Source organism: Symsagittifera roscoffensis, chromosome 7 (genome assembly GCF_963678635.1).
Source record: "Symsagittifera roscoffensis chromosome 7, txSymRosc1.1, whole genome shotgun sequence".
Lineage (NCBI taxonomy): Eukaryota > Metazoa > Xenacoelomorpha > Acoela > Convolutidae > Symsagittifera > Symsagittifera roscoffensis.
The window spans coordinates 35,429,305-35,445,613 of record NC_087068.1 but is presented as its reverse complement, the minus strand read 5'-3'; the positions used below and the strand labels follow the sequence as shown (position 1 = coordinate 35,445,613).

Genomic DNA, 16,309 nt, shown 5'->3' with positions numbered 1-16,309 from the left:
GAAAAGAAGTTGTATAACAAGACGACGTAAGTAGTCAGAAAAGAAATTTTATCTAGGACACTCCTCATGGTGCAAATTTTGTGAAAATGTTGAAAGGCAGTGAGATGTAGTACGATGCCATTTGTGAACACGTAGTGAGTTGAAGTGGAGTAGATAAATTTCATTTTCTTATGCGATTTGTAAGATTGGTTACAGAAAACTGGATACCTACTTGACGATAACCCGGTGTTGTGCGATCAATAGGGACATTGATGGAGACTTGTCCGGGGAGTATGTGCCATTCTGCCAGATGACACAGCATAACCTTCCCGCGACAGAAATAAAAGTGACTAAAGGCCTTATGAACAGAAAAGTGTTGCGACGGAGGGTCAGAATGTTCTAGAATTTTTATTTTTAAAATTTCGATCGGAAGAAGAACATTTCTGAGAAATAGAAAAAAGACGGCCATTTTGAATAAAAAAGACGAAAATGAGAACAACGATAGAAATTGTGAAGAACGGTTGTATCAGAGACAGAAAAACACGGAGCCTCTTATCGTGGCAATAACACACGTTAAGGACCTTAGTGACAGATACTTGTGGAGACGGAGGCTTCAGTGGGGGGAAGAGAAATACCACGGAACCCTCCCGGGACACGAAATATAGGAGATAAGAGTGTTATCTCAAGAAAATCACGGGAGCGGAGGCTTGGTCCCCCAGAGACTGTTATATGTGAAGGGACTGTGAAAACTAACTATAACAGCTGCTGTAATGTCCTAGAGATCAATTAAACACCGTTCTTATTTAATATTTCAGAGCATGAGTAGATAGAAAAAGGAAAGGGTCAATCCATCTCCAATGGATTTAATATAAAACTGTCACACAAAAACATATAAAAATAGGTTGTTCGAGCAGTGTTTTTAATGACAATCACGTAGTCTGAGGATCCGAGACTCAGCTATGTGGTTGTGTTCGCATGCAAACGAAAGCTGATCAAAAAGCGTTTGACTGATGGCCTAAAAATGGTAACTTTTTACTTTGCCCTAAACAGACCAGAAAATCAACTGGCAAGGTCGAGACGGTGAAAAACGAGTAGAATTAAGGTAACTGACGCCTGCCAGTCGTTGATAGGTACTTTTTCTACGCTCCGTCGCTGTGTGATATTTGGGCGAATGTTACAGAGAAGCTCTGCAAGTTGGTATCTAGATCCCTTGGGTAAGCGTTTCAAGGTGCGTTTACCAACTTTTGTGATTTCTAGAAGGCTATTCAACTTTCTAGTGGAGGGTGCCGCCTTCAAATCTAAATTACTCATAAGTTGCGTTAGACCAGAGAGGTTGGGATCTGGAAAGAGTTCATTTGCTCCTGCTTGACAGTTGTAACAGATAAAAAGAGTTTCTTCGGTAGCTTTTAACTCCGTTGCTCCGCCACATCGGTGGTGGTACCAACTGTCGCAGTTGTCGCAGAGAACGCCTTAACTTTTGACGACTCCTACATACTGACAATTAATTTTCCCACATTGCCATCTCGGGGTCGGTTCTCGAGCGTGCGTAGGGGATGCTCGCTTTCACCCCCACTTTTGTTTGTCGTGTGGAGCGAGTGGTGGCCTTCGTCCAGTCGGGTAGGGACTATCAGCCTTGTTGTTGATAAAGGTATGATGACCAGATCACTCACACATCTGTGTCCGGAATCCGGTTAGATATTCCACGAGTATGTGTAATCGTTTGGTTGTTACAGAACAAACTCTGAAACTATTTAATAAGTTTATCACAACAATTAGGCTAATTTTAAAAGATTCACACGTTAGTCAAAACCGACCTCTCCCAAGTCGTTCAGTTTATCAAATAAGACCGTTTATTCTATGAAACAGCCAATTCTCTCCCTAAACTGCTCCAGAAAAGATTTTGATTTTGCCATGCATTTTGGACGCCATTCTGGTCGAATTTCCTATTTAGAGGTCAGCTGTGATTGACTAATTTTTTTTATCATGATGGTTTAGAAACAAAACTTATGTAAACTGTTGTAAATAAAATATGTAATTTGATGTTTTATCGTCGGAGCAAGAGCAAAAAGCAGAATGATCTAATAGCAGAATGGGTCCAAGAGCAGAAAAACAGAAAAACATCAATTTTTATTGAAAAATACTGGCTAATTGATGAAACAATTATTATAATCATTATAAAACAGTGATATAACTGTGAATACGCGCCGGCGGATGAAAATTCGACTTTCTGGTATCCCAGAAGCTAGTCAAGGTGTTCATAGACTTGAGCATGACCAAAACGAGGTTAGAAACATTCTTCAGCACCTTGGTGAGTATTCCGATGTGAATATTGAAAATGTGTTCCGTCTTGGTAAAGTCGGAACAACGCGGAATCGGCCGCGGATGGTTATTGAACGATTTCGTAATCCTTATTTAGCCAGCATTTGCTTTGCAAAAGGTTACAAACTCCGCGATTATGGAGGAAATGTATTCATATATAAATCATTATCTCCAGATGAGATTGAGCTAGAGAAGAAACTTTTGAAACGACGATATGAGTTAATACAATCTGGAATTGACAAGTCCGCGTTAAAAATACGTAATTTGAAAGTTTATGAAAATGGAAATTTGGTTCAAGTTAGCTGACTAGCTACTACTGACATCTGTTGTTGGAATGTTCGCAGTCTTATTAGTATGGATAAAATATTTTCTTGTATCGAGTTTCTTTGTGTTAACTTACCTGAAGTTTTGTGACTAACAGAAACGTGGCTTCACAAGGATATTTTAGATGAAAAAATTCTTCCAAATTGGGATTACAAGCTGGTCTCTAGATATGATAGAGTAAATGGCTCTCATGGCGGTGTAGATATTTTTCAGCGTAACAGCAGTAATTTATTATTTATTGATTCAACTTTGGATGGCTACGATTTTGCTTGTGCGTGTACTGTGTGCAGTACCACTGTTTCGTTGCTTATTCTGAATGTTTATAACCCTCCTACTGATTCTAGTTACAGACTAGAAACTTTTTTACTGCGAGAATGTATTAAAAACTACTACAATAAATTCCTTTCTTGTTATCCGTGTGGGTTTGTTGTGGTCTGTGGCGACCTCAACATGCCAGACATTTGTTGGGCCACTCACAGTGCTACTTCTGATTATTCTCATCAATTTCTTGATATTGTTGACGATAATAATTGCTTTCAACTAGTGGATTTCAGTACTCATGTTAATGGCAACATTCTTGATCTTTTTCTCACTAATAACCCTGATTTTTTTTTCTGTTCAGGTAAATAACAGTATTCTGATTTCTGACCATTGCATTGTCAGTGGCAGTCTCACAATTCCTGCTGACACTAGCAAAAAGGATATTCCAGTGTATTCTCGGTGTTCTTTCAACGCATATCATTTTTCTACTTTTATGGTAAATTTCGATAATTTGTATGAAAATGTTTTTAGGTATTCTGCACAAGGGTTCTATGAAGAATGGTACATTGTAATACATTCTGCTTTGCATGTGTCCATTAAACAAAAGCGTGATAAAAGAATTGACATGCCTTTTTATTTCAGCTCTCACACTGTACATATTTCAAAAAAGGTAAATACTGAAAAACGACGACATGGTACTTCTAGTAAGCTTTTAGCCCTCCAAATTTAATTACAAGACTCAATCGAACTAGATAAATGTGTTTTTTTTTCTTCAAATTTTAGCACTTTCAATACTAATGACTGTTTCAAACTTGTAAAATCAATGTCTGGTTCGTCTACTATTCCTGGCAATGTTTACCATGACAATGCTTCTGCAACAACCGATTATGACAAGGCCAATCTTTTCAACGATTTTTTGGGCAGCGTGTACAAGTACGGTAGTGATTCTGTGAATTTTGATCAGTCTGTCACACCTAATATTTTACTTGAAGATGTTAATTTTACTGTCGACGACGTGGAAAAGCATTAACATGATATGAAGGACTCTGCTAGTATTGCCGCCGATTATATTCCTCCATTTATTCTTTAAAATTGTTCCAGTTTTCTTGCCTATCCTGTTTATTACCTTTTTAGCTTTATTTTTATGCATTGTGTGTGGCCACAACTGTGGAAGTGTGCTTTTATTATTCCGTTATTTAAAAGTGGATGTGAAAAGAACGTCGAAAATTATCGGTTTATTAGTATGCTCCTGCGCATTTCAATTATCCTTGAACGAATTTTTTTTAATCACATTTTTGAACGTGTTCGCCCTTTTCTGTCAGGTAAACGATTTGGGTTTAGATCTGGTAGAGGTACCACTATTCAACTTTTGCAATATGTTGATCAATTATACAGAGGTTTTGATGCCAATGACGATATGCATGCTATTTATTTCGACGTACAAAAAGCTTTCGATACAGTTTGTCACAAAACATTATTATCTAATTTACAACGTATTGGTTTTGATGATAACTTTTTAGCTATTATTAGTTCGTATCTTGACTGTGGCACTCAACAGGTTAAGATTAACAGGAGCTTGTTTGCCTGTGCGCCTATTATTAGTGGGGTTCCCCAAGGTAAGGTCTTAGGGCCCTCACTTTTCTTGATTTATATGAAGGATTTACCCAATTGTATAGCTCACTCTAGTTGTTTTCTGTTTGCAGATGACTGTAAACTATTATGTAAATATGCAGATCTTCTTCAATTCGATGTAAATAATAGTTTTAATTGGATGAATGATAATTATCCACATTTGCACCCCAGTAAAACAAAGCATTTCAGTATTTTGAAAAAAATGTAAATTTGTATCTAGACGTACTGTCAATTGATAAAGTTTCAACTACCAACGATTTGGGTGTTTATTTTTCAAAGAATCTTTCTTGGTCTAATCATATTAACAACAAACTTGCTAATTGTAACTGCAGCCTATTTTTTGTCAAGCGTAATGTACCTTTTAGTGCCCCTGTTAAAACTAAGTTCAACATCTACGTGGCCTGTGTAAAGAGTATCCTATTATACAACTCGTCAATTTGGTATCCTGCTATTTCTGATTTACACAAGATGGAAGCCTTACAGAAAAGAGCTTTTAAATGGGTGTTTGGTCGCCGGGATTATCGCGATAGTCTTATAAGCGTGGGTTCCTTATCTATTTGTTACGAGCTTATTTTATCTGATCTTATTCTATTTAGCAAACTGCTCCAGGGGTTTTATGAATTTAATATTTCCGATTATGTTACGGTGGCTATTACGCGTCCGAGTTTGCGCTCAGTTAGTAGAATGGTTTTTCAATTACATCCTTTTAAAAATTTTACTCTCGCACTTCTTGTTTTTATAGAACTGTAAACAATGCTAATTTTATTTTATGTAACTCAGATATAAACTTTTTGGGCAATATTTCCTATCATAAACGTGAACTCAAGAAATTTTTATTATGCCGTGTATCTACTGTTTTAAGTTGTAGTTATTCTTGTACATATTTCTTAAAATGTCCTTGTTCACATTGCAGATACTTTATTTTTTTCCGTGCACTTTTAATATTAATTGTAATTCCCTGACGGGTAATTCAAGTCATTCTCTCTCTCTCTCTCTCTCTCTCTCTCTCTCTAATCATCGGTAATACCAAGAAAATGAATAAAATATGCATGAACTGAATTTTTTTATCAATTTTTTTAAGACTGTATTTTCAAAAAAAAAAATTCGGTTAAATTATTAAGCATAAACTATTTCTTCATTGGTAACATTGACAATTTATATACTTAGTTTTTCATAAGCTTATAAAATTTGATATTTTTCTGCTTTTGGAGCCATTCTGCTCTTAGACCATTCTGCTTATTGACTGGCCACCTGTATCGTCACTTATATTACTTTATTGTAAAAATCCTGGCAATGCACATAGTTGCGAAAACGTTTGAATCTTTTTTTAAATGAAAATTCCTTCAAATTAACAATTGTGTTGCCTACCTTACTGGACAAGGAGTGAGATGCATCTTACTTCTTCTGATTTTTTTCTATTTTTAAAGATTTGTATGTGAAGCTAGGTTTATCTGTTTCTGTTAAATCTGCATTGAATTTTCTCAAGATGGGAAATAGCTCGTCCAAACGCGATCGACTTCTGATTATTCTCGTCAATTTCTTGATATTGTTGACGATAATAATTGCTTTCAACTAGTGGATTTCAGTACTCATGTTAATGGCAACATTCTTGATCTTTTTCTCACTAATAACCCTGATTTTTTTTCTGTTCAGGTAAATAACAATATTCTGATTTCTGACCATTGCCCTGTCAGTGCCAGTCTCACAATTCCTGCTGACACTAGCAAAAAGGATATTCCAGTGTATTCTCGGTGTTCTTTCAACGCATATCATTTTTCTACTTTTATGGTAAATTTCGATAATTTGTATGAAAATGTTTTTAGGTATTCTGCACAAGGGTTCTATGAAGAATGGTACATTGTAATACATTCTGCTTTGCATGTGTCCATTAAACAAAAGCGTGATAAAAGAATTGACATGCCTTTTTATTTCAGCTCTCACACTGTACATATTTCAAACAAGGTAAATACTGAAAAACGACGACATGGTACTTCTAGTAAACTGTTAGCCCTCCAACTTTAATTACAAGACTCAATCGAATTAGATAAATGTTTTTTTTTTATTTTCAAATTTTAGCAATTTCAATACTAATGACTGTTTCAAATTTGTAAAATCAATGTCTGGTTCGTCTACTATTCCTGGCAATGTTTACCATGACAATGCTTCTGCAACAACCGATTATGACAAGGCCAATCTTTTCAACGATTTTTTGGGCAGCGTGTACAAGTACGGTAGTGATTCTGTGAATTTTGATCAGTCTGTCACACCTAATATTTTACTTGAAGATGTTAATTTTACTGTCGACGACGTGGAAAAGCATTAACATGATATGAAGGACTCTGCTAGTATTGCCGCCGATTATATTCCTCGATTTATTTTTTAAAATTGTTCCAGTTTTCTTGCCTATCCTGTTTATTACCTTTTTAGCTTTATTTTTATGCATTGTGTGTGGCCACAACTGTGGAAGTGTGCTTTTATCATTCCGTTATTTAAAAGTGGATGTGAAAAGAACGTCGAAAATTATCGGGGTTTTAGTATGCTCCCGCGCATTTCAATTATCTTTGAACGAATTTTATTTAATCACATTTTTGAACGTGTTCGCCCTTTTCTGTCAGGTAAACAATTTGGGTTTAAATCTGGTAAAGGTACCACTATTCAACTTTTGCAATATGTTGATCAATTATACAGAGGTTTTGATGCCAATGACGATATGCATGCTATTTATTTCGACGTACAAAAAGCTTTCGATACAGTTTGTCACAAAACATTATTATCTAAATTACAACGTATTGGTTTTGATGATAACTTTTTAGCTATTATTAGTTCGTATCTTGACTGTGGCACTCAACAGGTTAAGATTAACAGGAGCTTGTCTGCCTCTGCGCCTATTATTAGTGGGGTTCCCCAAGGTAGTGTCTTAGGGCCCTTACTTTTCTTGATTTATATTAATGATTTACCCAATTGTATAGCTCACTCTAGTTGTTTTCTGTTTGCAGATGACTGTAAACTATTATGTAAATATGCAGATCTTCTTCAATTCGATGTAAATAATTTTTTTAATTGGATGAATGATAATTATCCACATTTGCACCCCAGTAAAACAAAGCATTTCAGTATTTTGAAAATAATGTAAATTTATATCTAGACGTACTGTCAATTGATAAAGTTTCAACTATCAAAGATTTGGGTGTTTATTTTTCAAAGAATCTTTCTTGGTCTACTCATCTTAACAACAAACTTGCTAATTGTAACTGCAGCCTATTTTTTTCAAGCGTAATGTACCTTTTAGTGCCCCTGTTAAAACTAAGTTCAACATCTACGTGGCCTGTGTAAAGAGTATCCTATTATACAACTCGTCAATTTGGTATCCTGCTATTTCTGATTTACACAAGATGGAAGCCTTACAGAAAAGAGCTTTTAAATGGGTGTTTGGTCGCTGGGATTATTGCGATAGTCTTATTAGCGTGGGTTCCTTATCTATTTGTTACGAGCTTTTTTTATCTGATCTTATTCTATTTAGCAAACTGCTCCAGGGGTTTTATGAATTTGATATTTCCGATTATGTTACGGTGGCTAGTACGCGTCCGGGTTTGCGCTCAGTTAGTAGAATGGTTTTTCAATTACATCCTTTTAAAAATTTTACTCTCGCACTTCTTGTTTTTATAGAACTGTAAACAATGCAAACTTTATTTTATGTAACTCAGATATAAACTTTTTGGGCATTATTTCCTCACCTAAACGTGAACTCAAGAAATTTTTATTACGCCGTGTATCTACTGTTTTTAGTTGTAATTATTCTTGTACATATTTCTTAAAATGTCCTTGTTCACATTGCAGATCTTTTATTTTTTCCGTGCAGTTTTAATATTAATTGTAATTCCCTGACGGGTAATTCAAGTCATTCTCTCTCTCTCTCTCTCTCTCTCTCTCTCTCTCTCTCTCTCTCTCTAATTGTCGGTAGTACCAAGAAAATGAATAAAATATGCATGAACTGAATTTTTTTATCAATTTTTTTAAGACTATTTTCAAAAAAAAAGTCGGTTAAATTATTAAGCATAAACTATTTCTTCATTGGTAACATTGACAATTTTTATACTTAGTTTTTCATAAGCTTATAAAATTTGATATTTTTCTGCTTTTGGAGCCATTCTGCTCTTAGACCATTCTGCTTATTGACTGGCCACCTGTATCGTCACTTAGATTACTTTATTGAAAAAATCCTGGCAATGCACATAGTTGCGAAAACGTGTGAATCTTTTGTTAAATAAAAAATTCCTTCAAATTAACAATTGTGTTGCCTACCTTACTAGACAAGGAGTGAGATGCATCTTTTTTCTTCTGATTTTTTTTCTATTTTTAAAGATTTGTATGTGAAGCTAGGTTTATCTGTTTCTGTTAAATCTGCATTGAATTTTCTCAAGATGGGAAATAGCTCGTCCAAACGCGATCGACTGGAGGCTTTGGCAGGTCCATTTGAGCCTGCCAATCAGTTGGCATTTGAAATGCAATTGAGGTCATATTTGGATGAGTCAGGGGCAGAATCGCCATCCCGAAGGTATGTTTTTTTTTTCACACAAGTCCATTTAAATAGCACCATTAGGTAGCAGAAGCAAGACGTTTGAACTATTGGTCTGTCCTCGAAGAAAATATTCAGATTTATATAGATTATAACTTTTAGTGAATCGACCTCCGGCAATTTCTGATGTTTTTGAACTTCTGTATTCTACCGATACTGGTAAACAAAATAAATAAAATTTGAATTTTAAGATCCGGTCGCGGTAAATAATGCGAAAAAGTTAAGTCGGTAAAACTGAAGTTAACAAAATCAAACAAGCTGCATTGGTAAAACATTTTTTTGAGATTCAATAGCACCATTGTGGTCGAAGTATGCCAATGAAATTTTGATGAGATAAGTTTGGACTGGATGTTATTCTGCCGAAAACTGCTTTGCGTTCCATTATTAGGTCTGTTTTTAGTGTTGCAGTTAATCAAGGGGACGATTTGTGTCCCGAGTTTTCGAGTGATGCTCTCCCGATTGTGTTTCGATGGACACAGGGTGGAAGAAGCGTGGACATCGTGGGTAGTTTCAACAACTGGTCAAAAAAGATTCCCTTGAACAAGAGCACAGATGATTTTGTCGGCATAATAGATTTGCCCGAGGGTATTTGTTTAAAGTGTTGAATAAACAGAAGCATAAGGGCCTAGGAAATAAGACAAATAGCAAACTAGACAAGTAAAAAAGTGAATTAAGACTTCTATGCGAAACTACAGTTATGGGAAATTAGACGTTGTAGTGTTGTCATCATGTCTGAAATTTGTTTTCTGACCACAATTAACTTTCGCTGACTACAAAGTTCATTCGCTCAAGCTTTCCTAATTGCAAATGAGTTTTTTCATCCCGCAAAAGTATAATTTAAGAATTTCTAAACATACAAAAGCAAGGATCTTGAAATGAGGATCTGCCAGTTTTTTTTGCCCGTAAACAACTTTTCTTAAAAATCTTACTGTCTTTTCCAACTTGCTATATTACTGAACCTTAACAATGGTCAAGTGTTTTCCCTCTTGGCATAGAGGTCTCATGGTTGCCTTTACACCCTAAGTTTTGGGGTTCGAGTCCCTGACCCAACTTTTTTTTTCAGTATGTATGAAATTGAAAAAAGAAAAGTTTTCAAGAAAAATTAATTGTCGGGCTTTCGTTGTCTGCTCATGTTTTTGTTGGTTTAGTTGCAGCGTTGTGAAATTTTTCTGTGCGGTTAGCAATTTTCATCACAGATGCAAGTGTTTTTGATTCAATAGCCCTGACTTGGTTTATTTTCTTTCTCTTGTTTTTTTTTGCACTTGAACGCTTTATTCGGCCTGAAGGTTTTCCGATTATCTTTTTTTTGCTTAGCTGCCTTTATTTGTGTGTTGCTTTAAGGGATTTTAATGATTGATTTTAAGGAAAAAAATTAAGTAGTTTGTGTTTCAAAAGTTCCAAGTGTTAAAACATAATTGCTCGAAAAATTTTTATGACAATGATTTCTTTTGGCGTTTTTTTGTTTTCGGCTCAATGGGCGTCTACCTGAGTATTGTCAGCTTTCTGGAATTGTTTTTAATTCCCTAAAAAGTTTCATTTTCCCCATTTTTTTTGCTTTCTATTTTGTAATTTCCTATTTGCTAGCTTGCGTGGTATTCCAAGTGATGCAAAACTCCGCTTCACCTTTTTGTATAAAGTTGAAATATCGGCTAAAAAGTACAATACAAACCTTTAATCTCAGATTTTACCTTCCATTCGTATTCACATTTTTACAAAGTTGATTACCTTTACAATAATGAGAAGTTGTGACGTGGTGAAAAAGAAAAAAAGAGCCGTTCTGGCGATCGTATAAATACCGCGAGAGTTCGAATCCTATCTTGACGCTTTTCTGAAATTCGATTTTAGCCGGGTGCTTCAAAAGTGGCACAGAAAGTTCCCATCGCAGTCCATGGCGTTTTCCCTTTTTCAAAAAAAATTGTTTCATTTTTTTTACACGTGGGGTGAGGAAGGTGAATGCTTAGAAAGCTCTTAAATTAGTCGAAATAACTACAGTTGTCTTCGAAAATTGAATTATAAAAAAAAGAGTAACTTAGATGAACTAGTCAGAAACATGTTGCTAATTAGTTTTTAACCAAGTTGGCCAAAATCGGCAGTATTTTGAGCCTCGTATGTTAATCCTATGTGAATTATTGCTCACATCTAATGGTTTATTTCAGGTCACCACGAGTTCAAGTATTATGTGGATGGGGAGTGGAGAAATGACCCGAATGCACCGACAGTGCCCAATGATCAGGGCACTCTGAATAATGTGGTAGATGTAAAGAAGTCAGACTTCGACGTGTTCCAAGGTAAAGTCTTACAATTACCCCATAATTTGACCCATTTCCTAACTTAATTTTTTCATTGAGAAGCTCTATTGAGAAATTTTATGCAATTAGCGTGATCTCAAGACCCATGCCTAATTTTCAGTCAATTTGATTGCAAGGTGAAACAGATAGCAACATGAGAGTTAGGCTGAAGGATTTTTTCTGAGGATCTGTCGAACAATCTAGATTAATGAAAGCATAATCATTAAAATCATCTGTTCTGGTAAATTTTTTCCTAATTATGAAATCAAGTGTTTTGTTATAACTTCGTTTCAGCTCTTGAGTTAGACAGTAAAGACCAGCTCAGTTCCAGTCCGCCGGGCGAGTACGGTCAGGTGATCCCTTCGAAACACGCGTTCGACCTCGGAATCCCCAACGCACCTCCCTCCCTCCCACCTCAACTGCTGCAGGTCATTTTGAACAAAGACATATCAGTGCAGTGTGAACCCTCCTTACTACCTGAGCCCAATCATGTCATGTTGAACCACCTGTACGCTCTCTCAATCAAGGACGGAGTGATGGTTTTGTCAGCTACCCACAGATTCCAACAGAAATATGTCACAACACTGCTGTACAAACCCATCTGAAATGGAACTGAAACTGAAAAAAAACCACAATTGTATACTTGAAACTTAGAATGTAGTTCACGACATAAACTAATAATCGTTCAAAGGCAATTGAATTTTGCAATGTGAGTGTTTCCATTTTCTGTACTGTTTTGTGCAGCACTCCTTAAGTTATTTTTATTGATTTCGGAGCCAAAAACTGGGGTTTTTGCATGCAAAAAACTTATGAAATTTAGAGAGTTAAGTTGCGTAACGTTGGGACAGACGAAGTTAATTAAAAACTGCTTGTTTCGTTTTTGATAGATAATTGCATACAGTTTCAATGTTTCAGACAATTTTGAGACACAAATTCCATATGAAAAATTGACTTTGGTGCTATACATCAATTAGAATAATGAATGTTTTCTGTCCAAAGTTTTTGCTCCTTATTACAGGTCATTGCTCTTTTTTTTTCAAATTCTGTTCCAATTTCTTGCTTCTTGTTATAGACCGTTTTTGCTGACAACATTTACGTCTTAAGACCACAGGAAAACTCAAAGTTTGTTTGAAATTGGCAGATTGCGCGTTTTAATTAATTCCATCAGTTTCAAATCTTGCAACTTATTACACTTGCAAAAGCAAGTTTCTTGTCATCGGGAACTAGATTTTTTTCTGGTAATAACTTTTCATACAAATCTTTTTTGTTTTTATCACATGTTATGTTATTGAAGCTTGAAAGCTTCGAGTGCTTTTTCACTGGGCCTAGAGGTAACGTGGTCGCCGTTACACCCCAAGTTCTAGGGTTCGAATCCCAGGCCAATTTTTTTCAGCATGTATGCAATTGAAGTTGTTTTCATAGGCCACTTGAACAACAAACTTTTTTTGCGATACAATCTTACTTACCAAAGAACTTTGAAATATTGTGAAGTGTCATCGCTTTAAAAGATCGCTTGAATCGATGAAAATTTTATTGCTTAAATGGCTTGATTACATGGAAGATTGTAAAGTTTCATGAATTGATTACTTATCCCGAAGTACTTCGCTCATTGAGGTAACTTGAAATAATTTAAAATTTCAGCGAGTGATTGATTTGCCTTCAAAACTTATTTTTAGCGAACCGATTCGCTCTAGAGGGAGGTCGATTTATTTCATTGCTTCAATACTTAGCTTTAAAAAAACTCGAAAGACTTAATTGCATCGAAAGACTTAATTTTTTTGTGAACTGCTTAGCTATGCCATAAGATATGAATTATTTTGAAATTAATCTACCCGAAAACAATTGCGAGCCGATTCACGCGATTAAGTGTTTCAAAACCTTTGCGAGCTTAATCACGCAAGGAGATAACCTTAAAAGATTTTGCAGTTCATCGCTTTAATTTTTTGCTAAAAAAAACAGTTCTTGTTTGCGAATCGATCCATGTACTGTCTCTAAATTTCCAAGTTTCATCACTCGAGTGATTTTCTTAGGCTACTTGCTTGCCGATGAAAGCTTTAACTTCATGCAAAAGCAAATCGATTCACTATGAAAAAAATTAAATTATTTCAAGAGATTCATCGTTAGATTGACCTGCTCAAAAAAATCAATTTTGCAAATGGGTCTAAGGTATGAAATAATATAAACTTTTAAAAAAATTTTAAAGGTATTTCAGCTTGAACCAATTTTTAAATCTTCTGATAAAATCATTCAAGTAATTACTCTTGCGATGCGAGTATATTAGTACGAACTTTCTTTTTTTCCAACATGAGTCGCAAAGATTGATGCCACTTTTAAGGCACATAAACAGCTTTTTCATAACATGTGCTTTGGCATTCGAATAGTAAAAAGTTAATGCAGTTGATGCAATTTTAATTCACCAACTAAGCTGAACAAAGTGATATATATAAAACGACTTAACAAAAATGAAAACTCAATTTCGAAATTTTCGAACTGAATATATATCAAAAAATTTTTTTTGAAAAGCTTAAATTATTCAAAGTAGCTTTATGCTCTGCAATTTGTTATATGCAAAGTTAGAGTGGATGCCTTCAGTTTGTTGTATTTCAAAATATTACTGGCAAATTGAGTCTATTTGTATTAGGCGGTGAATCCCATTGGCAATTTATTGGCATATATAACTGTTTTATAAGTGACCAGTGTTTGTCGGTTGTTAAGCTTGCGTGGCTGAGTGGTTTGTGCGCGAGAGGCAAAATCACTTGGTTGCAGAAGGTTGCAGATTCAAATCCGACCCGTTGCCGTGTTTTTGCTAATTCGAGGTTTACTTTTTAAACTTAATGATTTACTTTCATAGAGCTGCTTTTTGATCGTGTTCTCGCAAGTGTTTGCGAAGTTCAGTTTCACCACTGTGTTAAAATTATAAAGCTATATAGCTTGCATGAATAGCTTGCCTCGTCAAAGTTGAAAATTTGGAAACAGATTTACTATTTGGAATCACTCAAGCTATTCAAGTTTCCTTGCTTAAATAGCTTGCTGATTGCTGAATACAACCAATGTTTTGTGAGCTGATTGATAAATGGAGATGGGCTTCTTAATCTTACGTTCAAATGCCTGGCATTTTTGTCTAAAATCAACTTCTACTGAGGCAAAGTTTGTGTTGATAGACTACGAGTTAAGTGTTGATAGAACTTCAACTGAGTTAACTAATTTTACTGAATTTCTACTGCACTTCTTCTGAGTTAACTAAAAATGAACTTCTGATGAGTTAAGTGTTGATAAACTAAGATTTTCTTTCAACTTTTTTTTATTGATATTTTGTTTATTGTTGTGTTTTATTGCAAAAGATGCGACGCTCTGCTTTTCCTCTATGTTAAATAATGTTCTCGTTTGATTAAATGGCAATCTACCCTAAATCAATTTACTTTATGACGTTATGCTCTAATCTAATCCACCTAAATTCCATTCTATTCTATGCCAATGTACCATATTTTCTATAAACAGTTCAATAGATAACTGAGCTGACTATCTCATTTTAAGGTCGCCAGTGGATGAGCATTGTCGCTTTGCGGCAATCACCGGCTTTATTTTTTGTTTTACTGTGAGTTTGAGCCTTACTGTCTGTTTGCAAGCTCGCAACACGTTGACTTGACTGAAGCGATTGCTGTGTTCTGTCATCATTCCGTCATAAACTAGTCGTTACGCTAGATTGGCATAGGGAAAAAATTTATAGGGTAGAATTTCAGAGAATATATCGGAATAAAGTAGATGTCCTTCTTCTAACTTGCTTCTTCTAACTTAAATTTAAAAACAAACTAAAATTGTAATTTTAAAAAAAAAAAAATTCACGGCATTCATTCAAAATAAACTTCAATTGGTCTAATCATTGCGTGCTTTTAACATATCAAAAGCAAGCAGATAGTTATTGCACCTTTTATTAAGTTTTACCATTTGTTTTGCAGAGGGAAGGAGATAGCTGAGGTAATCATTACGGTGGGATTTCTGAATTGATCCCATATTTTGAAGTAATGCGGGTTCAAAATTGCCAATCTGGACTAAATTTTATCCCAAATAGAATATTTATGTTGCCTATATCAAAATCACGAAATATTTGAGGAGTGGGGTAGATTGGCTTATGGTAGATAGGCATTAGGGAGATTAGTTTTTAGGGTAGAAGGGCATCGTGTTGAATGGCAAGGGGTAGATTGGAATAAAATAGATTGTCTTTCCACCGTTCCTTTTGGTCCTAGAAATTTTCATGGCATGTCATTGTGGAGTGCTTGTTTTGCAGTGTTAAATTTTGGACAAAAAAAATAACTTTACTGTCCAATTTTTTTGCAGCTCTCTATAAGAAGTTGAAATAATTAGTAGCAAAAAATTGCAACAGACAAAATTAATTAAAAAGAGCTATCTGCCAAATTTAAGAAATTTTTGTATGCAAATTTGAAACTTTAGTTGACCTTGAAACATATTTTCTGTCTGAGAAACTGGCTTATGAGTTTTTTCCATTAAAAAACTGCATTTGAGGTTGCTGCTGAATGAAATTTTTGAAGTTTGGGGCTTGAACTCATTCAAAAAAAAACTGATCTCTGAAAAACCGTAGTTATTTTGGTTTGCTCTTTTGATAGTTCAAACGCAATTTTGAAAATTCAGTTGTATTGAGAGTTGCAAAAAATTAGAACAAAATTAATTAAAGAGAGAAAATGACCTACTTCAAAAAACTTTTGCATGCTAAAGCTAATTTTTCATACATAAAATATGACTCAACGTTACCTAAAAATGCAAAATTGCATGCAACACTGCTCAAAATTACCAGATTGCTCATTTTAATTATATCTGCATGCTCAAATTTTTGCTATTAATTATATTTCAAACTCTTTTTCACATTCCCAATCTCAGAAATACTTCAGAAATTTTAGACGTTTTGTTAAATTTG

General features: G+C 35.0%; 2 protein-coding genes across 2 annotated transcripts in view; one reads left to right on the top strand and one right to left on the bottom strand.

Annotated features, from left to right (window-relative positions):
* LOC134851843 (nmrA-like family domain-containing protein 1) overlaps positions 1 to 3,229 on the bottom strand; it is a 47,726-nt gene extending 44,497 nt beyond the window's left edge. The window contains exon 1 of the mRNA XM_063868115.1: positions 2,699 to 3,229. The gene's annotated coding sequence lies outside the window, so the exon portion shown is untranslated. The remainder of the gene's footprint in view (positions 1 to 2,698) is intronic.
* Positions 3,230 to 8,568: 5,339 nt separating this feature from the next.
* LOC134851844 (5'-AMP-activated protein kinase subunit beta-2-like) lies at positions 8,569 to 12,354 on the top strand. Its single transcript, XM_063868116.1, has 4 exons — positions 8,569 to 9,070; positions 9,492 to 9,676; positions 11,248 to 11,379; positions 11,674 to 12,354. Exons 1-4 carry the CDS (start codon positions 8,838 to 8,840, stop codon positions 11,982 to 11,984), a joined length of 861 nt encoding a protein of 286 aa, XP_063724186.1. The 5' UTR covers positions 8,569 to 8,837; the 3' UTR covers positions 11,985 to 12,354.
* Positions 12,355 to 16,309: the final 3,955 nt, after the last annotated feature.